This window comes from Lissotriton vulgaris, chromosome 7 (assembly GCF_964263255.1).
Source record: "Lissotriton vulgaris chromosome 7, aLisVul1.2, whole genome shotgun sequence".
In the NCBI taxonomy this organism is placed as follows: Eukaryota; Metazoa; Chordata; class Amphibia; order Caudata; family Salamandridae; genus Lissotriton; species Lissotriton vulgaris.
Genome location: NC_141695.1, coordinates 786,271,474 through 786,295,852, shown reverse-complemented (window position 1 = coordinate 786,295,852; position 24,379 = coordinate 786,271,474). Strand labels below are relative to the sequence as shown.

General features: G+C 49.5%; 1 protein-coding gene across 3 annotated transcripts in view; it reads left to right on the top strand.

Moving 5' to 3' along the window:
* The window catches only part of RPTOR (regulatory associated protein of MTOR complex 1), a 2,217,374-nt gene that overhangs the window by 1,184,088 nt on the left and 1,008,907 nt on the right, over positions 1–24,379 (top strand). For all 3 annotated transcript variants that reach the window (XM_086931040.1, XM_086931039.1, XM_086931041.1), the window contains one exon: positions 2,165–2,224. In XM_086931040.1, coding sequence (XP_086787166.1) covers positions 2,165–2,224 — 60 coding nt within the window. The remainder of the gene's footprint in view (positions 1–2,164; positions 2,225–24,379) is intronic.

Sequence of the window (24,379 nt, the reverse complement as noted above, 5' to 3'; positions counted from 1 at the left end):
AATGAAATGTGACTAGTGAGCTGACAGCATGGGTTGTGCTACCCACGAGTAGCCCTGTAAACGTGTCTCAGACCTGCCATTGCAGTGTCCGCATGTGAAGTTTTAAACTGCCCTATTGACCCGGCAAGTGCACCCACTTGCCCGGCCCAAACCTTCCCTTTTCTTACATGTAAGGCACCCCTCAGGTAGGCCCAAGGTACCCCCATGGCCAGGGTGCAGTGTATGTGGAAAGTAGGACATGCTAGTGTGTTTTACATGTCCTGATAGTGAAATATCGTGCATTTCGTTTTACACTATTGAAAGGTTTTGTCCCATAGTTTAACATGGGAGCTGCCTTGTGACATCTTACTAGTGTTAACTCGCCATTGGGACAAGATAGAGAAAAGGAGTTTAGGCTCTCTGAACTCAGAATTTGGTAACACACCTTTTAGGAAAGGTGTTTTTTAAATTGTTTGTTTGAAAATGGCACTTTTAGTGAGAGTGCATTTTCTTGCTTTACCATTCTGTGATCCTCTGCCTGTTTGTGTATTCACCATCTGGTTTTGGAGTGAAAGGAGCTGGGGATGAGCATTCACTCTAGACAGTTACAAGGGGGGGGTTGAGCTGTGTCTTGCCTTGCCTGAGTGACTCATTGCCAGGTTAAATAAACCTGGTCTACATTTAGAGTGGTGGTAGGTGTTTCACTAGCTACTGAATAGGCTTTGCTTCCTTTGCACAATGCTGTCTCTACCCCCAGGTGGACTGGTGGTGGGGGTTGGAGCTCTCTCGTGTGCAGTGTGCCCGGGACTGGTGTGTCTGGTTTGCTCCTCGTACCACAGTTGGATGCAGACGGCCGTTAGCTGAGGAGCCACCCCTTTGTTGTGGGGGCGTGTACATGATCGCCGATTGTCATTAAGGGCAGCTGTTTTGTATTATCCCCCACATGAGACCTCATGAGGTATCACCACCAGTGTGGGAGGTGTTCATGCCATAACTTGGGGGCTCACAGTTGCTGTGTTGGGGTTGCTTCTGCCCCAATTGTCATCAGACTCGTTGAGACCTCAACAGAGGGCCCCAATCCGAGTGGCCGCATTTCTCACTGCCTACCCCATCCCGAGGGGCCATACTTAAAGTTCCATAAAAGGCATGCAGGACCTCCGATGCCCTATGTGTTACTTGGGAATTACCATATAAAGTGTTGTAGAAGTGCAGGGAAGCTGCACCCTATATGTTCTTGGTGATAATTTATGTATGATTCATTTATGCCCTGCATCTAACTCCTGCATTTTTAATGTGTCCTAGTGCAATGATGTTCATTTAAATGTTACAATTGCCTAGTTGGAAAAATGATTTTTGTGATTGTGGTCTGTGTTTTATATACAATATATGAGCTATTTTTATATACTACTATGGAGTCGTTTATGTGGTGTGTGTAGTGTGTCACTGGTGTGTGTGTGTTGCACAAGCGCTGTACATATTGCCTCTGGAATAAGCCTGACTTCTCTGCCAAGCTACTTAGAGGGTGGACTGGCGTTATCTTGGGTGTGTAACTCCCTTACCCTGACTAGAATGCTGGTTTCTGCCTGGCTTAGGTGCATAACCTAGCCAACCAGAAACCCAATTTCTAACAGTGGGAAAAATGGTGTGCTAAGAAGGCATTGTTTCTTAGAACAAAGTGGCCAGCAGAAACACTTAGAACATAAACAGTATGCTGGCACCCTCGTTCCTCAGGGCCTGCCTGTGACCCTGACCTAAAATGGTGCATCACATGCTGCCTCGCAAGGGCGGCCAGTATCCTCTGTGTTGTTAACCATTCCCTGTGACCCCATGCATCCTCTCAGTGAAAGCAGTGGACCCCCTGTAAGCAACTCTTGCTCAGAGGAAAGTAAGTAGCAGTCAGCGCTATTTACTAAACATGTACTTAGTGGTAGTTAGCATTTGTTGGGATGAGGGGGTAGATCGTAGTTACTCAAAAAGTAGGCTGGACTGTTGTTAGATATCTTTTCTACAAGCAGTCTGGCATCTGCAATCATACCGTGGGATGCCGAGCTCGACTTGTCCGTAGTTCTCTGGGATAAAACAAAGCATAATTTTATCTTTTCTAATGTCTAACTACATTTGTGCTTTAGAGATGCTTCATTGTGTGAAGTTCCCTGATGGTGTGTTTGTGTCTTTTCCTTTGCAGGTTCTGCATGCAAAAAAGTGTCCGCCTGGTGCCGGGGGTCACGTTGGACCTCATCGAAAAGTAAGCCTAGTTTATTATCGCATTTTATTGAAATCCCATTCTTTCTATGGGGGCAGAGCAATGCACACGTATCCCTTGAGCTGCCTTTTTCTACACTTTAAACAATAAAAAATCAGTTTGAAAGCATGTTTGCGCAAGACAAAGAACCCTTCTTACGTTCCCGCCCTCCTTCCAAAGACAAATTGAAGACTGCATAATCTGCCAGGATCTAGGGCAGGGTATTTCCTAGTGGTTGCTTTGGGCAACACATACACTTTAGGAGTTTGTCCTCCAGTCTCACTCATAGTAGAGATGTAGACTATACGAGTAGCGCCTTTAAGCACGGGACACGCCATTTGAGCCTACTGAGTATTTATTTAAGGTCATGCACAATCAGGCAAGTTGAATTATGTAATACAGTGGCCCTCGCTCAGCTGATGCGTTTTAGAGATCTTATCATTAAAGCATTTGGATTCGAAGATAGGTTTTTGTGTGTGAGAAAAGCTCTAGCAGCCAAACAAACATCTAAGGCATGGCTATATCTAAATATTTATTGAAAGGGTTTTAGAAAGTGTATTCATGTTGTCAAATGGTCATTTCAGAGGAGAGGTAAGAGAGAGATGGGAGAGTGAAAAAAGATGGAAAAAAGAGAAGGGGTGAACACTAAGGTAAAAGAGGAATTACTTCAAGGTGTAGGGGATAATAGATGAGCATATACTTTAGGAGGTAAATTGAAGCCTTCTGTGCGTTTTTAAGGTCTTTCCTAAATTGGAGGTTTTTTTTGTGGTTTCTGATTGCAGAATGTAGTGTGTTCCAGAAGCGAGGACCCAATACCTTTTACACCTTACTCTATATTCTGGATTGGCCCGGCCATTATGCCTCTACTGGCATTTCTACAAAAGGCTGCACACTAGGAATCTGGTTCCGAGAAGGATGGGCTACCTTGACCCAACCATGCCTTGATGGCCCCATTTTAGTCAAGTGGTGAGGCTGGTTTGAACATTGTTACCTGTGCTGATTTTAGTTTCAACTTCGGCCATGTTCATGTTTCAATTGTTTAGGCACAGACTGGATAGGTTGATGTGCAGTGCCTGATGGTAGAGCTCTGGTAGGTTGATAAATAGTGTTCAGAGTACTTCAGGTCCTGTCTTAACTAGATTTCTGGATTCGTGCGGTGTGTTCAAATTTGCGACAAATTCAGGCGGTTTAATTTTTAATCCTCTGCTATTTCTGAACTTGAGATTTCTTTAGGCCTGCATATGCACTTTTACAGTAATCAAGTCTTGGGAGAATGAACACTCTTGTAAGTTCTGTGGGGTTGGAGGCAAGAAGGAGATGACATGTTTTCCTGAGCAATGATAGTTGGTGGTTACCAGTGAAATTAATTGAATGATGAAGGACTTATCTTTCTTGAAGTTGATTCTCAGGCAGCTCTTTATTTTTTTGTTGAGGCTGAAAGTTTTCCCGATACTGCAGGCCATGGAACGGCATTGATGGCTTTGATTTATGCCTGTTATTGTGAGGATTACATAATTGCAAGTAAGCTGTGCAGCCTTCATTTAGAAACGGTGTTATGTTGAAATGTCGGTACCATAGACTGCAGCCTAAGTACCACTACTGCATTTAAATGTGTGATACTTCCCAGGTTACCAACAGTCCTGTGACACTCGCATGGGGTAAAGAGTAGGAACAGGTTCCAAACTTCTCATCTTTCTCGTGCAAGGATATATGCATAGCTGTAACTATGAAAACTTTGTATTGACAGTGAATGTAATCAATAAACGGTATAACAAAAAAGAAATACAGCATGATTCAGGGTTTTGTGATAATTTGCTCAAACCCTCTCCCATCTTATCTTCTGCTAGCACATAAAGAAGCCTGAGGTCGTGTTAAATGTTCTCACATTTGCCTGCATACCTTAACAGAACAAACAGGGAGATTATTCTGAGTGCAGAGATATTCATTTTCCAGCCAAATGATAAAGCCAGGCAGGCTTCTCCAGCTCCTCTGCTCCGCAGTCACCTCTAGCGATCTTTGGCCCTTTCGTAGCATTAAGTTGCATCTGGCCGTTAATTATTTCTACCTTTTTTTTAGATTAGTTTTGATAGCTAACTCTAAATATAAGGGTATTTTGTTGATCGTTTAAGAAGATAAAACTCCAATATCAAAGCAGATTCTGTAGTAGGGGATCTGTGTGTATAGTCATAATCTAGTGAATAGTCCCGCCCATGTGCGTGGACCCCGGCAATCAAAAATAATCTCTTAAGTTGTCAAATCATGCAGAAACTGCAAAGACACTTGAGAGAGAATTTAAAGACAAATAATGCAGCCTATATCCACAGGCTACACTGTCCAGTACTTCAACTAGAAATTCCACCAAACAAAACCACACACAACACAGCCTGCCCAGTTTCTACCATAGAGAAACTTGCCTCCACCAGTAAAAGACTCTGGAATGATAGAGAGGAAGGCATGGACAGACAAGCCCCATAGGCTGCCATTATGTGGCTTAAATAGGATACTGTGCCTTTAAGAGAACTTTCCAGAACTTTCTCCCAGTATCCCAGAATGCATAGCAGGTCCCTCTTACTTTCAGTTCTTTTTTCCGGCTCCTGCGAACAGGACCCTGGCATTGAGCTCTCCCTTGTTTCAAGGGTTTATTGGATTTTTGTCACTTTTTGGATGAAAGTGTTTGAATATATCTTTCTTGGTGCTTCTCTTCTCTACTGTGTGTTGGTTCAGGCTTTTTACGGCTCTAAAATGCCTGGTCTTTTCGACAAATGCCCAGCATGTGGAAGGAAGAAGGCCAAGAGTGATCCACACGACGTCTGCATCGTATGTCTCCCTGACACATGTCCCTGAAGACTGTGACATCTGCCAGCAATTTTCAGCAAGGACCCTGAGGGACAGGCTGAAGGTTAGGCTTCAAGGCCTTGAAGAGAGACGTCTGCAGGCTGCAGGTGGATCTGGGCAGGCTGGGAAGGTTCCTTCTGCCTCTGCTGAGGCCTCTGGGGGGCTCCCCAGAGGCAGGAAGGCCAGCAAACGGTCCCGGTCTCAGTCGGCGTCGATTGCATCAACGATGACGTCAAGAGGGATGACAACGGTGTGTTCCCCATCTCCCCGGGGCTCCGGGTCGAGGCGGCGTGAAGATTCGACGTCCAAGGGCCTGTATAGGCCGCCGTCGAAACCACCGCCGACTGCATCTTCATCGTCCTCTTCGACGTCGGAGTTGACCTATCGACGTCGAAGACGGAGCGACAGGCATTGGCGCTCGCCGTCGAGGCGACACTGCCGATCGCCGTCGAGACAACGGTCGGCGTCGAGGGGCTCCTAGACGTCGAGGACCTCAAGAAGGAGGAATCGACGATCGTCGTCGAGAATGGAACGGTCGACGTCGCGGGGGCGGCGTTCGGCGTCGAGAAAGAATAGGTCGACGTCGCAGAGGCGGCGTTCGACGTCGTGGAGGAAGAGGTCGACGTCGCGGAGGCAGCATTCGGCGTCGAGAAAGAAGAGGTCGACGTCGCGGAGGCGGCGTTCGACGTCGTGGAGGAAGAGGTCGACGTCACGGAGACGGCGTTCGACGCCAGAGTCGCGGAGGTGACGTTCGACGCCGGAAAAGCGACGCTCGGCGTCGAGAAGGAAGAGATCGGCGTCTAGGAGTCGCTCCACCTCTCCTCAGTGGCGCAAGATGTGTTCTGGCGCCAGAAGTCAGGCTGGATCTAGTGGAGGACGCAAGAGAAAGCGATCGCCTGCTGAAGGGGCTGGGTCACAGTCCCCTTCGCCAAGGAGTCACCAGGCTCGGTGTACTCGGTGGTGTACACACCAACTCGGCCTAGGTCGCCCTCTCCTCCTGTACCTAAGGAGGACCCTCCCACCAACCCTCCACTTCCGCCAGGACGACCACTACCACCACTTCCACCGCATGGGCCTGCCCCTCGGTCGGTGATACCCCCGGTCCCTCCGCCGAGGTCGACGTCATTACCTCCTCTGCCGACACCTCCTAAGGGGACCCCGAAACCTAGACCCCAGGAGGAACCGAGGAAGACGCCCCCACGGAAACCTGTGGAGTGTCCACGGGCCGGGAGATCACGCTCTCACTCTAGGAGGAAGGAGCGATCACGCCAAAGGTCGTCCATGCGGTCGAGACACCGCCATAGGAGGCACAGATCTCGCTCTCGCACGAGGTCCTCAGGGACCAGGGACTACTCTCCGACCTTGTCGGGATCACCGGACACGAGGGTGTCTCCGATTGATTACCTGGTGGCGTTCCATGATGTTCTTTTGAGAGGCGCTGCCAAATTGGGCATATCTTTGACTGTGCCCACGCCTAAGACATCAGTCATTTTCGAGACACTGCACCAGAAACACCTGTCTCGCCCACTGCTGCCTCTGGTGCCGGGCCTGGAGGAACCGGCCATGGACCTTTTCCTCACCCCTGCGGTGACGAAGGCGGCCCCATCGAGATTGCTGAAAAAATACCGGGCTCCCGATTCGGACCCGGCCTTTCTAAGGGCGGAACCTCCTCCGGATTCCGTAATTGTAACGGCGGCCCGCAAACAACATGCCACCACCCCGTCATCCACGGTTCCCCCGGATAAAGAGTCTAGATGGATGGATTCAGTTGGAATGAAAGTATGTGAAACATCGGCGACCTCTATAAAGGCTGCAAGTGCCACAGCTTTGTTGGGACGCTACGACCGCGCCCTCTGGGACTCCCTCCAGCAGTTTGCGGAACACTTGCCTCGCGAGAAGCGGGAAGACTTCCAGGAAGTGCTTAATGAAGGAATGCTGGTAGCAAATCAGATTATCAGCGCTGCAGCAGACTCATCCCTATTAGCGGCGCATGGTTTTTGCCATGGGGTTAACATGCAACGCCATGCCTGGCTCCACCTTACATCACTAAAACCGGACGCACAGCAAAGGGTAGCCAACCTTCCTTTCTCTGGCGAGACCCTTTTTGGGAAACATGCGGATGACAAAATGGCACACATGAAGGCGGAGGCCGAAACGCTCATGGCTGTGGGCCTGGAGAAGCCCAAAGAAGCAAAGAAATCGTACCACCCATTCCAACGGCAGTTTGGTGGGCAGGGCAGAGGACGTGGCCAACCTTCGGGACAGTCGCAGCAACATCAACAGTTCCGTAAGCCGTTCCAGAACCGCCAGAAGGGCAGAGGAGGCCAACTGTCGGCTCCAGCGACCAAAGGCTCCCCCGGGTGGGACGAGGCCCTGAGCACTTACTTCCCCCGGATCTGTCACCCACTCCGATAGGGGGAAGCATTCAATTTTTTCAGGCAGAGTGGAGAAAAATTACTCAGGACAAGTGGGTGCTGAATATTGTTTGCAATGGATACAGTCTTCGGTTCACCAGCCCGCCCCCAGCAATTCCACTGGCCAGCTCACCGTTTCAGCTGCGCGAGCTTCAGGCGGAGGCAGATATCCTGTTAAGGAAAAGGGCGATAGAAGACGTACCTCTGTCTCAGAGAGGAAGAGGTCTGTACTCCCGGTTCTTCCGGGTTCGCAAGAAGGACACGAACGAGTTCAGGCCCATTCTGGACTAGCGACAGGCAAACAGATGGATTCGCAGGGAAACGTTTTGCATGCTGTCGTTGCATCAGATTTATCCTCAGTTGCAACAGGGAGACTGGCTATGTGCTATAGACCTTCAGGATGCATACTTCCATGTGCCCATTGCACACAAACACAGGAAGTTCCAGCGGTTCCAAGTCGGCGCCAATCATTATCAATACACAGTACTCCCATTCGGACTAAAGTCTGCGCCGAGAACATTCTCGAAGTGCATGGCGGTGGTAGCAGCACACCTACGGAAGAACAAGGTGTTTGTCTACCCGTACCTGGACGATTGGTTGATCAAGGCATCCTCCTTCTCGGAAGCGCGAGCACACTTCCAGAAGACGTGCGTTCTTGAACAAGCTGGGGTTGCACATCAACATGTCCAAGTCTGTCCCGACTCCGGTCCAATGCATACAGTACTTGGAAGCCTCCATCAATACGCTGTCAGCAAGTGTGTCTCCTTCGGAAGAGTGACGATTATCACTCCTTCGGAAGGCTCAGGCTCTTATGACCACTCCATCTACAACAGTGGGGGCGGTGTCTTCTCTACTAGGATCAATGGCCTCTTGTATCTTCCTGACGCCACACGCACGGCTGCACATGAGACCGCTGCAGGAGTGCTTGGAAGACCAGTGGGATCAGAGGAAAGGATCTTGGGACGACAAGATACGACTGTCTCTTCATGCTCTTCAGTCTCTGAGGTGGTGGTGCTCAGCGGAGAATCTCCTCAGAGGGGTTCCCTTCCACAAGGACATTCCCACGCAGACTGTTGTGACGGATGCTTCTCTCCTGGGGTGGGGAGCGCACTCCGGAAACCTACAAATTCGAGGAATGTGGTCCCCGATGGACGCCACGTATCACATAAATTTCCTGGAACTCAGAGCTGTTCACTTGGCACTGAAGGCCTTTCTTCCGTCCTTTCAGACCAACTCTCTGCTTGTACAGACGGACAATACCACCACGATGTATTACCTCAACAAGCAGGGGGGCTCGAGATCACGCACTCTGTCGCAGGAGGCGCAGACGATCTGGTGATGGCTTCTGGCCAGAGGACTGACGATAACGGCTACACATCTGCCAGGTGTGCAGAATGTTCAGGCAGACGCACTGAGCAGACTGGTTCAGGAAAACCACGAATGGGTCATAAACGACGAAGTACTAGGAGAGGTCTTCGCAAGGTGGGGAACTCCAGACGTGGATCTGTTCGCCACCGCCGAAAAGAGCAAATGCCGAGACTTCGCCTCCAGTTACTACCAGCTGGGGAATGCGTTATGGATCAACTGGTCGAACAGCTTTCTGTACGCTTTTCCGCCCATTCCCCTGATTCCGGCGGTGCTCATCAAGCTGGCCCGGTCCAGGGCTCGGATGATACTCATTGCCCCGGAATGGCCCAGACAGTGGTGGTTCACTGACCTGCTTCACCGGTCTCTCCTTCCTCACATTCGGCTGCCCTGCAGGCCGGACCTTCTCACGAAGTTCGGGGGACAGATGTTACACCCCAACCTCTAGTCTTTGAGTTTGGCGGCATGGCTCCTGAGATAGTGCAATATGGCCATCTGAATCTGCCCGATGATTGCATGGACATACTGAAGGAGTCTAAGAGACCTTCCACTCGGACTTCCTATACTTACAAGTGGAAGAGGTTCTGTATCTGGTGCCAGTCTAAGAACCATGACCCGACGACGTGCAAGGAAGATGTCCTCCTTCCTTACCTTCTACATTTGGCGCAGTCTGGACTTAATGTTCATTCCATTAAGGTTCATCTTGCTGCATTGGCTGCCTACAGGAAATGCCCTTCACAGACTTCCTTCTTCCAGATCCCTGTGATCAAAGATTTTTTGGAAGGCTTGAAGAAAGTATTCCCTCCTGTCAGGCTTCCTTCGCCTTCATGGGAACTGAATGTGGTGCTGTCCAGGTTGATGAAGGAGCCTTTTGAACCAATTCATAAGGCTTCGTTGCAGCACCTGTCCTGGAAGGCGGCGTTCCTCGTGGCCATTACATCGGCCCGCAGGGTGAGTGAAATTCAGGCGTTGTGTTGCCAAGAAACTTATACTGTATTTCATGCTGCTACGGTTGTTATGCGTACTCAGCCTAAATTTCTTCCCAAGGTTATCTCTGATTTTCATGTCAACCAGACCATAACTTTGCCTACGTTTTTTCAGAATCCTTCGTCTCCAGCGGAAAGGTCTCTCCATTCCCTGGATGTTAGGAGGGTGTTGAAATTTTATCTGGATAAAACCAAAGATATTCGTAGGTATGACCAGTTGTTTATCTATTATGGATCAGTCAGGACGGGTCTTGCTACCTCTAAGCAGTCCATTTCTAGATGGATTGTGTCCTGCATACAAGTGTGTTACCAAAAAGCTAATAAGACCTTAGGAGGTAAGCCTAAGGCTCATTCCACCAGGGGCAAAGCTGCCACGACAGCCTTGCTCCGTAACGTGCCGATTGCTGAAATCTGCAAAGCAGCCACTTGGAAGTCGGTTCATACCTTTGCTAAGCATTACTATCTGGACACTGATGCCAGGGCAGATACTCCGGTTGGACAGGCTTCGCTGCGGAATTTGTTCGCAAAATAGTGGTGTTAATTTCTTTCTCCACCGCCGCTTTGGTGTGGGGATGGGCTTGCCATTCTATTCACTAGATTATGACTATACACAGAGATCCCCTACTACAGAAGGAGTAGTTTCTGTCCTGTAACTCCAGTTCTGTAATAGGGCTATCTCTGTTATAGTCATAAGCGCCCGCCCTCCTCCCCGGTGGAGATATTTCTTCATGTAAGGAATGCTACAGGTCTGGCGTGCTACGCCTTCAAAAAAAACTGAAAGTAAGAGGGACCTGCTATGCATTCTGGGATACTGGGTGAAAGTTCTGGAAAGTTCTCTTAAAGGCACAGTATCCTATTTAAGCCACATATTGGCAGCCTATGGGGCTTGTCTGTCCATGCCTTCCTCTCTATCATTCCAGAGTCTTTTACTGGTGGAGGCAAGTTTCTCTATGGTAGAAACTGGGCAGGCTGTGTTGTGTGTGGTTTTGTTTGGTGGAATTTCTAGTTGAAGTACTGGACAGTGTAGCCTGTGGATATAGGCTGCATTATTTGTCTTTAAATTCTCTCTTAAGTGTCTTTGCAGTTTCTGCATGATTTGACAATTTAAGAGATTATTTTTGATTGCCGGGGTCCACGCACATGGGCGGGACTATTCACTAGATTATGACTATAACAGAGATACCCCTACTACAGAACTGGAGGTACAGGACAGAAACTACTCCTTCTCTTCAACCTAGTTCTATTGCAAGGCCTTATTGAATATTTGGAAAACATCCTTGACAATGTCCAAGGTGAAATATTGTTGATATTTTGCAAAAGAATTGCTGAGCTGTCCAATAATGCTAAATGCACCATTGAGGCCACAGCAGACTTAATAACGTTCAGTGTAAAACGCATTCCCACAAAAACATGTATGGGCATAATAATGAACATATGCATATGAAAAAACCGCAATAGAGGGACACAGAAAAGAAAAAAATATGTTTATCAGTTAAATATAGCACCAAAACTGACAGAACAGAATGTTCATTTGAAAGATACCAAACAAAAAGGCAAATGTTGCTTCTGTTCAAAAAAGATCTTTGCTTAGAGGCTAAGAGTGCCTCAACCATGAGGGTGTTCTACATTGTGGTGACCACCTTGGAGAAGTATTGTTGGAGTGCTTTTATTTGACTGAATCTCGAAATTTCCAGTTGAAGACCTATGGACATGAAGGAATTTGTTGCAAAGTAAATTGGTGCGTTGTGGTGACTGGTCTCATTGGAGGCCTTGGAGTTCAAGAAAGCTTCGGGCAGTTTGGTGGGTAAGGCACTGAAGCACAGGATGCAACAGTTGTGACAAAGCATTCTGGACTTGCCCATCCCCCGAGTACAATAGGATATGCATTATCCGAGAGAAAATGTGGCACTCTGTAGCTCAAAGAACCATACCATATCTTTCTGACAGGATTCTGTCTGCTGCTCTGTTGGCTTTAAATCAACTACGGTAGGATGACGTATTTCAGATACTGTCTTAGTAAATTAGTCAATATTAATTTGTCTCTGGGGTATTTACATGCAGTCCAATAAAAGGTAACTCGTGCCCAAAAAAATCACCATTCGGAGAACAATTTTTTTTTTGTGACAATTGGGGGATATGTTGTGTAAGAAAATACTTTACGTAGCCAATAAGACTTTTTTTAACAACAGTCATTCTCAGAGTTGAGCCACACGTCAGACATTCATGGAAAAGAACACCCAGACTCTTGCTTGTTCCTTTGTCTCACCCTAAGCACATTTTTAGAGAACTAAAAAAAACCTGGTCTTAACAAAAGAAATCTCACAGCTGGCAAAGTAGTGCAAAAACACATCACAGTATGTCAAAAGGTTTTATATATTAAGCTCTTCTAGTCTCTGGAATTCATGACAGCTTGAATATAGTATTTTTACATAATAAAATAACCCTTTACTTGAGCCGGGTCACCATGTTCAGGAAGCATAGTAGGAAAGTAATTCAGCATTAACCCCCACTATTAGCTACCTCATGAGTAGCCAGCATGTGTTTTACAGAGCAAAAAAAAATCAAGCAATCCTCAGCCTAATGCACACATACCCAGCCTCTTGGGGTAATGAGTACTCCTACTCAAGCGGCCTTCAGAGTGAAGTGTTGCATTGGTGTCTAACAAGTTCTTTCATTTTGTGATTGTACAATAGAACAGTACTATTATACCAGGCACCATTGGCGTGGGTCTTCCTTCCATCTGTGCTGTCGCCTCATGTATTTTTCCCGGTATTAGATGCTTTGGGCACTGTGCCACTGCTATCCAATGCCACAGTGCAAGTGCTCCCTATTGTAAATTTATGTATTCATCAGTGGTTCCATGTTTGGCTATTTGGTTTACTTAATAACAATGGGAGAGATAGGGAAATTCAGGAACACTCTCTTAGTCCCCAATTATATGCCAATAAACAAAAGAAGAGAGGTTAAAGTATCTTGTAAGCCACTTAGATGGAGCCAAACGACTCGTTGGGTTCGCACCCTATTTGGGTTTGAAAAGAAAGCCCTCTCACACCTACCTGGTCAGTGTCATGCTTCATCATCGGGCCCCACCGAAGAGACCTAGTGCCTCTTCGGTGTGCTGCGACGCCAGGAGACTGCGGAGCTGGTTGTGTGAAATGGGTGTGTTGTGAGGTTAGCTTAAAATTAAAAGTGTCTAAAGGGTATCTAAAAAAAGTTTATTAATGATCCCTAGGACACAAATAAAAGGTTCTATGTGTCTGAATTTTAGTGCCAAAGGTAATGGATGGTTAATTCAGATTTAAGTCAGTCAACATGTTTCAGCCTTAGGGGTGGTTTCAATTTACCTAGGCATTCGTCAGGACAAAGATAAACCCCGGCGGTATGGACTCTCTAATCGTCCACCCTAACCTGGGGGCGTGAAAGTGAAAAATTAAAAATTGTGATAAAGTGCATAAAAATGGAAGAGCGGAGTGCTCATTCCAAAAAATAACTCCTAGTTATGGAGTATATCAGCACTTTAAAGTATGGCGCTATGTGCACCATGGGTCTCAGGAGGGGGGTTGGAGTGTCCTCCGCGATCGTCGGGGTCCGGTTTGAGGAAGTACTAGGTGTACAAGCGGGCTGCGGGTGCTGAGGGCGATGTGCCAGGGACACTCCAACCCCCCTCCTGAGACCCATGGTGCACATAGCGCCATACTTTAAAGTGCTGATATACTCCATAACTAGGAGTTATTTTTTGGAATGAGCACTCCGCTCTTCCATTTTTATGCACTTTATCACAATTTTTACTTTTTCACTTTCACACACCCAGGTTAGGGTGGACGATTAGAGAGTCCATACCGCCGGGGTTTATCTTTGTCCTGACGAATGCCTAGGTAAATTGAAACCACCCCTAAGGCTGAAACATGTTGACTGACTTAAATCTGAATTAACCATCCATTACCTTTGGCACTAAAATTCAGACACATAGAACCTTTTATTTGTGTCCTAGGGATCATTAATAAACTTTTTTTAGATACCCTTTAGACACTTTTAATTTTAAGCTAACCTCACAACACACCCATTTCACACAACCAGCTCCGCAGTCTCCTGGCGTCGCAGCACACCGAAGAGGCATTAGGTCTCTTCGGTGGGGCCCGATGATGAAGCATGACACTGACCAGGTCGGTGTGTGAGGGCTTTCTTTTCAAACCCAAATAGGGTGCGAACCCAACGAGTCGTTTGGCTCCATCTAAGTGGCTTACAAGATACTTTAACCTCTCTTCTTTTGTTTATTGGCATATTTGGTTTACTTGTCAGACCCTAATCTAGTGCACTGAGTGTGCCCAGGGCGTGTAAATCCAAATGCTGCTGGTGGGCCTGCAGCACTAGTTGTGCCACCCACAGAAGCAGCCTTTTAAAATGTGTCTTAAGGTCTGCCATTGCAGAGCCTGTGTGCAGTCTGGTACTGTCATGCTGACTGGGCAAGTGCACCCACTTGCCAGTCCCTAAACTTTCCCTTTTCTTCATATCAGTCACCCCTATGGTAGGCCCAAGGGCATGGTGCATTGTAAGTATAAGTTAGGACAAGCCCCGATGTGTGTGGCATGTCCTAATAGTGAATTACAGCCATTTTCGTTTTTCACTATTGCAAGGCTACCTGTTCTCCATAGGTCAGAATGGGCTGTTAGAGTTATTACATTTTACAATCCTTACTGTCCCAGAGAACATGGTAGAAATTCGAGTTTAGTATGCCTGAACTCAGAATAATAAACTACATCTTCTAGTGAAGTTGGTTTTAATAATCTGTGTTTGCAAATACCACTTTTAGAAAGTAGGTATTTGCTTGTCTAACCATTCAAACCTGCCTCTGCTAGGTTGTGTATTCCTATGTCTGGTTTTATGAGTGACAGGGCTGGGGAATTCCAGGAGGCAGGCTGAGTCACCCAGTGGTGAATAGAGAGATCTGCATCTAGATGGGAGGGAGGAGTTGCACCTGAACCTTGAATAGGGCTGGGCCTGCCTTCCACAATGCTGGCTCCACCTCCTGGGAAGCGGCTGATGTTTCTGCCCTGCACACTGAAAAAAGAGAAGGAGTCCCTATAAACAAGGTTCTCCAGGACTGTACTTGCCTTCCACAATGCTGGCTCCACCTCCTGTAGGGCGTCTGTGTGCATACCCTGCACTGTGAAAGGAAAGGAGAAGTCTGGTAAACAGAGTGCTTCAGAACTGGTTTGGACTGGGCAAAGGCCCCTCTCCCCTCAAAGAACAAAGGATTTTGGGGTATACATATCGGGACCCTGATCCCACGAAATTAGATCACTTTTGACTACAAAAAGAAACCTTTATTGAGGAGAGGAACCTGAAGAAACTGAGGAGAGACTATTCCCAAGCTGAAGTGCTGCTGTGGGGATTGCCCTGCAGTGATTGCCTTACTGCCAAAGGAAGTAGAAAGGAACTTTGTGTACTTTGCTTTCAACTTGTGAAGGATCTCCAAGGACTTGGAAAAGAGCTTGCCTCCTGCTGAAGTCTCAGGGACAACAGACTTCACCCCCCAGATTTCTTTTGGAAGTACCTGCTGCTGTTTTGGGCCTTCTGAGGAACTGTGTGTCGCAAGAAGCTGGAAGCGCAACTCGCGAGAAGAAGCGTGCCGCCGTCACTGTGCCTGCTGTCGCAACTCCGAAGGAGGGTGTCGGTGCTGGAACTGTCGCACTGCACCACATCGGAGAGAAGCGGGCCACAACGAAGAGGAAGCGTGTCGCTGTCGCTGCTGCTGCCGTCGCAACTTCGAAAGAGGGTGTCGCCCCTGTAGTTGTCGCACTGCACCACATCAGGAGAAGAATTGCGCAACGAGGTCGGAGCGTGTCGCCGTTGCTGTGCCTGCCGTCGCAGCTCCGAAGGAGGGTGTCGCCGCTGGAACTGTCGCATTGCACCGGATCGACCAAGTGCACCTCGCATCCCCGTGAAGCGCGCCGCCGTCGTAGCTGCTGCCGTCGCATCTTCAGGGCTCAAAAATTCCACTCGACCACTCGCATAGTCGAGCTAAATTTAACAAGGTTGAGCTGCTTTTAGGTCCTACTCGCCCTTTCTGGTGAGTAGGAAAACAAACCAACTTTTGTCCTCTGTCTGTGAAAACGGAGCAAATGTGACAAGATAAGATTTAAAGGCATTTTTATTGCTCACAAAGTTAATGAGCAATAAAGATGCCTTTAAATCTTATCTTGTCACATTTGCTCCTCTTTCGAGACGGAGGTCAAGTAGGTTGCAGTTAGGTCGAGGACATTTTTTTAAGGTACTAGTCCTGCAGGACTAGTACCATTTTATGGATTTTTCGAGACCTGATCTTGGATGTCGCCGCTGTAGTTGTCGCATCGAGCGGAAGCATCACGCCTCGTGGGAGAAGAGCGTCGCCGCTGGAGCTGTTGCCGTCGCATCGTAAGGGTGTCGCCGCTGCAGTCCACTCATCGAACCGAGAATTTCTCGCATCCCCGAGAAACGTGCCGCATCTGGAAGATCTTCACGTCTTTATTTCTTTGTATCTGAACTTTGCCGCATTTCCCATCGCTGCGACATTGCTTGTTGTGGAAGCACAACGCAACCTAAGGTACATTGTCGCAGAGTGTCGCATCTAATAACTGAACTGAACTAAGCTTAAATCTACCATCCTAAAGTAATCATATTGTGTATTTTGTCGTTTATGGTCTTGTGGTAACTCTATATAAAGTCTATTTATTTTTTTAAATAAAACCTGTGTGGTGTCCATTTGTAGTGTTGTCACTGGGTTACTGTATGTGGTCACAACTGCTTGACTTACAACGCATCTGAAGTAAAGCCCTTCTGCTCATGCCAAGCTATAAAGGGGGTGAGCAGGGGTTATTTTAGGAGTGTAATCCCCTTATCCTGACTAGAGGAGAGGATCCCATTTTGTCACAAGTTATGTTATCTTATTTTACTTTTATATAGCTCAAATCGCCACTGGTCTCTAAGCGCTTTCCCGAAAAGGCACAGATCACTAGCATCACCGGGTCTAAAGGCAACAGGACGGCACTACGCTGATACTAATGTTTCTCTGAACAGGTGGGTCTTTAAAAACTTTCTGAAGGAGAGCAGAGCCGATTCCTTTCGCAGAAACTCTGGCAGATAATTCCAGCTCTGTGAAAGGAGGACTGAGAAAGCTCTGCCCCCTTTGATTTTAAGATTATACCTAGGAGAGGCCAGTCTAACGGCCTTAAAAGAGTGTAAAGCTCTACCGGGCACGTACTTTTGCACTCAAGCTTTTATATATTTAGGTGCAGTCCCATACAAGTACCTACCTGTGCCAACCAGAGACCCCCAAATCTAACAAGGACACTGAGCTATATTCAGTCCGCCTTACAGACTGTAAAAAGCAAGTGATTATAATTTGCTTAGTGGTTTTCCAAATGAATGCCAAAACACTGTCATTCCCGCCAAATTCAGCAGCCAAAGTCCACCTCTCGCTCTCACATGTACTCGTGTTCCCACTTATCAGAGGCATGTGTATCAATGTCCAAAGTTAGGTGTGCTGGGAGCTCAGTAAAGTCCAGGTACGCAAAGCGAGGGTGGAATAATTGGATTCTGGGAATGTTTGCCTTTGGATATGATCTTTTCTTGGAGTAATTAGAACTGGCAAAGAGAGTCATACCAAGGGGTTGATGTGAGCGAATCTCTCATGTGAAGGGAGGGATAGGAGGAGATGGTGTAGTGACGTGAGTAAATCCCATATGTCAGGAGGGTGGAGGGAGGACTGTGAGCGAATGTCTTCTGCCAATGGGGGTAAAGAGGAAGAGCAGCTAACATCCTTGATTGTGTGCTCTTTAAGGACGAATGTGGTCATTGGGTGGGTCTGACTGTGGAGCAGTTCCATATTGTCATAGGAGTGGGGCACTAGGAGTAAATCCCTCCTAGAGTGGAGTGTAGCCCGATGTGAGCAAGTAAGTCTTTCATTGAGTAATGCAATCCGTTCCTTTCTGCCTCGAGGTACCGTGAGCTGTTCACTCCTATCAAAGGCTGTTACCGAGGCGATCCTCTGCTGTCAAGGATGGAAGGAGCTTCTGTGCCTGCGATATGAGTGATTCCTTTGTCAGACTTGGTGACTCCAGCCATACCTTCCTGGGAGCACGTGGCATGAAAGAGTCCATCGGCTCAGGGTGCCAATGTGATTGGTCTGGTTGGTGTGAGGGACTTCCTCTCGTCAGGCAGGTGATAGATATGAGCGACTTCTCTGAGCAGTGCAACATAAACTGTACACCCCACCCCTCTGCAAGGGCAGAAACATTCAATGTCCACTCCGCTAGAAAGGAATCGTCGCCCTGTCCCCTTTTCGGTGGATTATATATGCTATCCCCTTCTTTCAGGTTAGGGGTGGGAGGGTTGTTTTGTACCATTGCCGCCTGTTAAGCTTGGTGTAGTGTGGAATCGCTTCTGTTAGGTAGGTGACAAGTAGGGCCATCCTCTATGGGGTACATGAAACGAATTATTTCAGATTGTGAGGCTGTCATGTCTCGGATTTGGGAGTGGATGGAAGAATGATATCGACAAAAGTGTCTTTTTTATTGGTGTGGAAATTGACCAGAACTTTCCTTACCTCACTTCTGTCCAAAGGGGTACGTTTCTAGCTGTGCAGCACATCTGCCTGAGCACCTGTATTTTGCACACTACAACTTGAGCAGCTGTGAGATATGGCACTGCCGTATTCTGCCTAAATTAAATCTTCAGATATATAATACGTCTTACATTTGCACTTTTAGTAATGACGCAGTTAAAATGATGACCGCTAAAAAGCTTTACCCATTTTTAGGTTGAGCATTAGTGCAGCGCGCATGCGCTGCTCTAAGGATGCGGCCTCTTGCAGCTGAACTCCACTTTTCACAAGCGCATGCCTGTGTGGATTTTTCAGGATTATTTTAATTGGCGTTTGCGTGCGTCTTTAAAAAAAATACAACACGCAATTGGGTAAAGGCGGGCGCATTTCCCTCCTTTCCCAGCCAATGTAACCGCCCACGGCCTAAGGCTTGCGGTTACGTGCACCGGCACCATCTGTTTAAAAATTATCATGCCCAGACGCAGGTGCGATAATTGAAAACAGATTGCCTGGTTCTCGCTCACCAATCGCAGGCTTATTCTTGTTCTAGTTAGGATGTTACTGTGGGGAAAATAAATGCGGTTAATTTAGTGCTGATGAAGAAAGGGGGTGCGTGATTAGGGAGCAGAGAAGCTGCGCGGGTCCATGGCAGAAGCCTAGTCCCTACCACCTTGTCGTTCAGTGCTCCCACCGGGCCCTCTCTTCTCTGACACCCTACACTTTGCCACAGATTTGCTTATAATTCCTTAACCTTACACGAAATAAATAGTGCATTGGTGCATATGTACGTGTTTTTTTGTCTCCAGTTGGGCTTGTGTGTGTGGTGCTGGGGGTTCTTTGCTATCAGTTCAATACGTATTCCTTGGCCTCACTTTGGAGCTGTAGTTTCTGGACTGGAATGGGACTCTGGATTACTATTATATCCTTGGCCTCTTAGTGGTGATATCACCTCTGGCCTGGGAGTTTCTGAAGTGGCCCACCTATGTGGGCTAGAAGGGCGAAGGGGTTCAGTTTCCATGCCCATTCCATCTTTGACCATCCTCAAGAGACACTGCCCCCTTCAGCGTTTCTGCCCATTGATAGGTGCAAATTCTCTCTTCAGCCCCTCTAACAAGATCAGTACAGGGGGAGGAGATGTCGGACCCGCTACCTCTAAATTTAGCTAGTCGCTAAATTGGGTCCGAGGCTAGATTTGCTCATAAATGTACACTCATTGGAATAGATATTTATTGCACCGCATGTGACCCATATAAATTGGCACTAATTTACTTCTTATTGGTTCTTCCAGAGCTAGAACCCCCCTCCTCCTGTTTTTTTTCACTAAATGCGACCACGCTCGCACAATTGGGCTCTCATCCCGTTATCCAAAAACAGCAGCAAGACAGATGTGTGTTTTCCACCCCTTGAAGAAACACAGACCCAACCAAACACCCTCTAAGGCAGAGGACATCAAAGCTGAGATACGGATAGTTATAGAACATAGCAGGCAGCCCCCTTTATCCCACAACGCGATTCTGCCAAAATGCATCTATTCGTTCTGTATTCGTTTCTTTACATGTCTTGCCGAGCACACACGTGTCACCTGAGTGGAGTAGGCGTCTTTGATCCCATTGTAAAAGAGCTGTGTGCTTTTCTGATAAGCAGGACGAGATGGTACCCCGCTGCGGCCTCAATAACACGCGCACTACTAGATACCAAAATGGCTCGGGGTCAAGCGGCCGGGCACTGCCAAGGAACCCCTTGTTATCACAGCAGGTGCATTAGTCCGCAAATCCACACAACGCAGCTATGTGAGACACCAACTCACCCGAACCGTTTGAAGTTTCGCTGTGTTTCCCCCCCAGGTGATGGTTTCCAGCCATTACAAAACGTCTCTCTCAAGAAATAACTGAATACATAACTGAAGCGGTAGTGATGTCATCGGCCCGAGAGGCTGCTTAGAATGTCCCATTCAAAGACTTATCCTGTGTGCGACACGTGTAGATAAGACGTATTGTATGCATTTGACTTTATTAGTCTGGGTAGCCCTGTTGCTGACAGGAGACCACTGGGTACCGTGCTGAACGTACAGCCGGAATTACTTGGCACCTGGAGCCAGGGCCCGAAAGGCCTTTTAATCCACCGGGCATTTTCCTGGCTGATTGGAGCCTTTGGAAGGCAGTTTTGAAAGCCCAGGGCCGCTACAGGTGCCCCCTCACTCCCCCCAGCTCCACAGATAGTAAACCAACAGACCGAAAACATTATAAATGGTATGGCCCTATTCCTCGACCCGGTAGTAAGAAAGTCGACAGGCCCGTCAGAACAGGTGCACCTTGGACCCATGCACTGTTAAGGGCGCCCTATTGCAGTTTATTAGACATCGAGTTTTAATCTTTGATGCTAATGGGTTAGATTCTAAGGCTTTGAACAGGCCAAGGTGATATGAAAAACGTAGTATAAATGCATATATTAACAGACAAGTGACAAGGTTGTCTGTGGTATCCCTGGCTGGCTTCAATCAATCAATCAATCATCGTATTTATATAGCGCACTACTCACCCAGAGGGTCTCGGGGCGCTGGGGGGGGGGTCCGCTACTGCTCGAACAACCAGGTCTTGAGTTGCTTCCTGAAGGCGAGGTGGTCCTGGGTCAGGCGGAGGTGGGTGGGGAGGTGGTTCCATGTCTTGGCGGCGAGGTAGGAGAAGGACCGTCCCCCTGTGGTGGCTCTGCGGATGCGGGGGACGGCGGCGAGGGCGTGGCTGGTCGAACGAAGCTGGCGTTTGGGAGCGTAGAAGTTGAGGCGGCTGTTGAGGTATCCTGGGCCTTGGCTGTGTAGGGCTTTGTGTGCGTGGGTGAGGAGACTGAAGGTGATTCTCTTGTTGACCGGGAGCCAAAGCAGATCTCTCAGGTGTCCGGAGATGTGGCTGCGACGGGGGATGTCCAGGATGAGCCTTGCTGAGGCGTTCTGGATCCGCTGGAGTCTCTTCTGGAGTTTGGCGGTGGTTCCGGCGTAGAGGGTGTTGCCGTAGTCCAGACGGCTGGTGACGAGGGCCTGGGTGACCGTCTTCCTGGTCTCGGTGGGGATCCACCGGAAGATCTTACGTAGCATGCGCAGGATATTGAAGCACGACGAGGAGACGGCGTTGACTTGTCTGGTCATGGAGAGGGAGGAGTCCAGGATGAAGCCCAGGTTGCGTGCGTGGTCTGTTGGTTTGGGTGCGCTGCCTAGGGCTGGGGGCCACCAGGAGTCGTCCCAGGCGGAGGGCGAGGGACCCAGGATGAGGACTTCCGTCTTGTCCGAGTTCAGTTTCAGCCGGCTGTTCTTCATCCATTCGGCTACCTCTTTCATCCCTTTGTGGAGGTTGGCTATGGCGGTGGTGGGGTCGTTGGTCAGGGAGAGGATCAGCTGGGTGTCGTCGGCGTAGGAGATGATGTTGAGGTTGTGCTGGCGTGCAATGTCCGCGAGGGGGCTCATGTAGATGTTGAAGAGGGTTGGACTGAGTGAGGAGCCTTGAGGGACGCCACAGATGACTTCGGTGGCATCCGATCTGAACGGGGGGACGCGGACTCTGTGTTCTTCCAGCGAGGAAGGAGATGATCCACTCCAGTGCCTTCTCCTGGACTCCGACGTTGCTGAGGCGTTGTGCTAGGGTACGGTGGCAAACAGTGTCGAAGGCCGCGGAGAGGTCGAGGAGGATGAGGGCCGCTGTTTCGCCGTTGTCGAGCAGTGCTCGGATGTCATCTGTGACTGCGATCAGGGCGGTCTCGGTGCTGTGGTTGGCCCGGAAGCCAGACTGCGAGGGGTCGAGGGATCCGTTTGTCTCGAGGAAGGCGGGCAGCTGCTTGTTGACGGTCTTCTCGATGACTTTTGCAGGAAACGGGAGCAGCGAGATGGGGTGGTAGTTCTTGAGGTCGGTGGGGTCGGCCGATGGTTTCTTGAGTAGAGCGCTGAGTTCGGCGTGCTTCCAGCTCTCCGGGAAGGTAGCGGTGTCGAAGGAGGTGTTGATGATGTCCCGCAGGTGGGGTGCGATGATAGCGTCGGCCTTGTTGAAGACGTGGTGAGGGCAGGGGTCGGTCGGAGATCCGGAGTGGATGGAGTTCATTGTGCGGATGGTGTCTTCGGTGCTGATCGGAGTCCAGGCGCTGAGGGTGGTGGTGGGGCGGTGGTTCGGTCGTGGTGCTCGTCGGTTGAGTGCTGAAGCTGTTGTGTATGTCCGCGATCTTGTTGTGGAAGTAGGAGGCGAGGGAGTTGCAGAAGTCTTGCGAAGGGGTGATGTCGTTGTTTCCGGCGTTGGGGTTGGAGAGCTCTGTGATGATGTTGAAGAGTTCTTTGCTGTTGTGTGCGTTGTTGTCCAGTCGTTCCTTGAATGCAGTTTTCTTGGTGGCGCGGATGAGTTGGTGGTGTTTCCGGGTGGCGAGCTTGAGGGCAGTCATGTTGTCCGGTGTTGGGTCTCTGCGCCAGGTTCTCTCGAGGGCTCGGCAGTTCTTCTTGGAGCTCTTGAGTTCGTCGGTGAACTATGGGGCTTTCTTGCTGCCGGGACTGCTGGGCGGGGACCTCAGGGGGGCGATCTCGTCTGCGCAGTCGTTGATCCACTTCGTGAGGTTGGTGGCCGCCTGGCTGGGGTTCGTTGAGCTGGTGGGAGGGTTCGTGCTCAGGGAGGACGTGAGCTGGTCGGCTGTGATCTTGTTCCAGTTCCTGTGTGCCGCCTGTTGCTGGTGGTGGTGGATCGTGGTCCTTGCGAAGCTGAAGTGGACGCAGCTGTGGTCCGTCCAGTGGAGTCCGGTGGCGTGGCTGAAGGCGATGTCCTTGCTGGATGAGAAGACGGGGTCGAGTGTGTGTCCGGCGTAGTGGGTGGGGGTGGTCACCAGTTGCTTGAGTCCCAGGTTGGCGAGGTTGTCCAGCAGGGTGGTGGTGTTGTGGTCGTTGTTGTTCTCCAGGTGGAAGTTGAGGTCCCCTAGGAGGATGTAGTCAGCGGAGTAGAGGGCGTGCGGGCTGATGAAGTCGGCGATGTCTTCGCTGAATTGAGTGCGTTGTCCAGGGGGTCTGTAGATGAGGGTGCCTCTGAGGGTGGTCTTGGGGTTGATATGGACTTGGAAGTGCAGGTGCTCGGCGGTAGAGAGGGTGTCATCGGTGTTGGTCGTGATGCGGATGGTGTTCCTGTGGACGATGGCGATGCCTCCTCCGGTGTGGTTGATGCGGTCCCTACGGATGATCTTGTAGCCGTCTGGGATGGCGATGGCGATGTCAGGCGCGGAGGAGGCGTTCATCCAGGTTTCCGTGAAGAAGGCGACGTCGGGGGCTGTGGTGTCGAGCAGGTTCCAGATCTCGATGGCGTGCCTGTGGACGGAGCGGGTGTTGAGCAGGATGCATCTCAGGTGGCTGCTGCTGTTGCTCGTCGAGGTTTTGGGCACTGCTGGAGTGGTGCAGGTCCGGATGCAGGTGAACTTGCAGGCGTTGCAGCTGAAGGCTCCGTGGGTGGATCTCGGGGTGGCTCGGTGGCAGTCCGGGAGTCGGCCGGTGTTGAGTGCGTTGAGGGTGGCGGCGTCGTACGTCCTGCGGGTGGGCTTGGGTCTTCGAGGGCCAGGGGTTCTGGCACTGGGCCCGGTCCAGGCGTGGACGGGCGTAGACGGGCTTATATTTGGCGCGCCTTCGGCACACAATCGGCGCTCCCGCTGCGCGTTCGCACGGTCGCCATATATGGCGAAGTGCGAGGGAGGGCGGAGCAGCTGGGAGGCGGGAGCGGGGAGGGCACAGAAGAAGGGGGCGTGGTTAGCGACGGAGGCGGGAAGCGGGGAGCGGGGAGGGAGGAAACCGGGGGGAGCGAAAACAGGGGAACAAGCGATAAATATACAGCAAAACAAAATACAATCTCAGACAGGCAAAGGGGCACACAGCAAGGAAAACGGGCCACAGAAGCCTACAGTGGCAGCGAACACAGCACTAGACCGCAGGAGACCACGCCGCTCGGTGGCAGGGGGCGTGGTCACACGGCGGCGG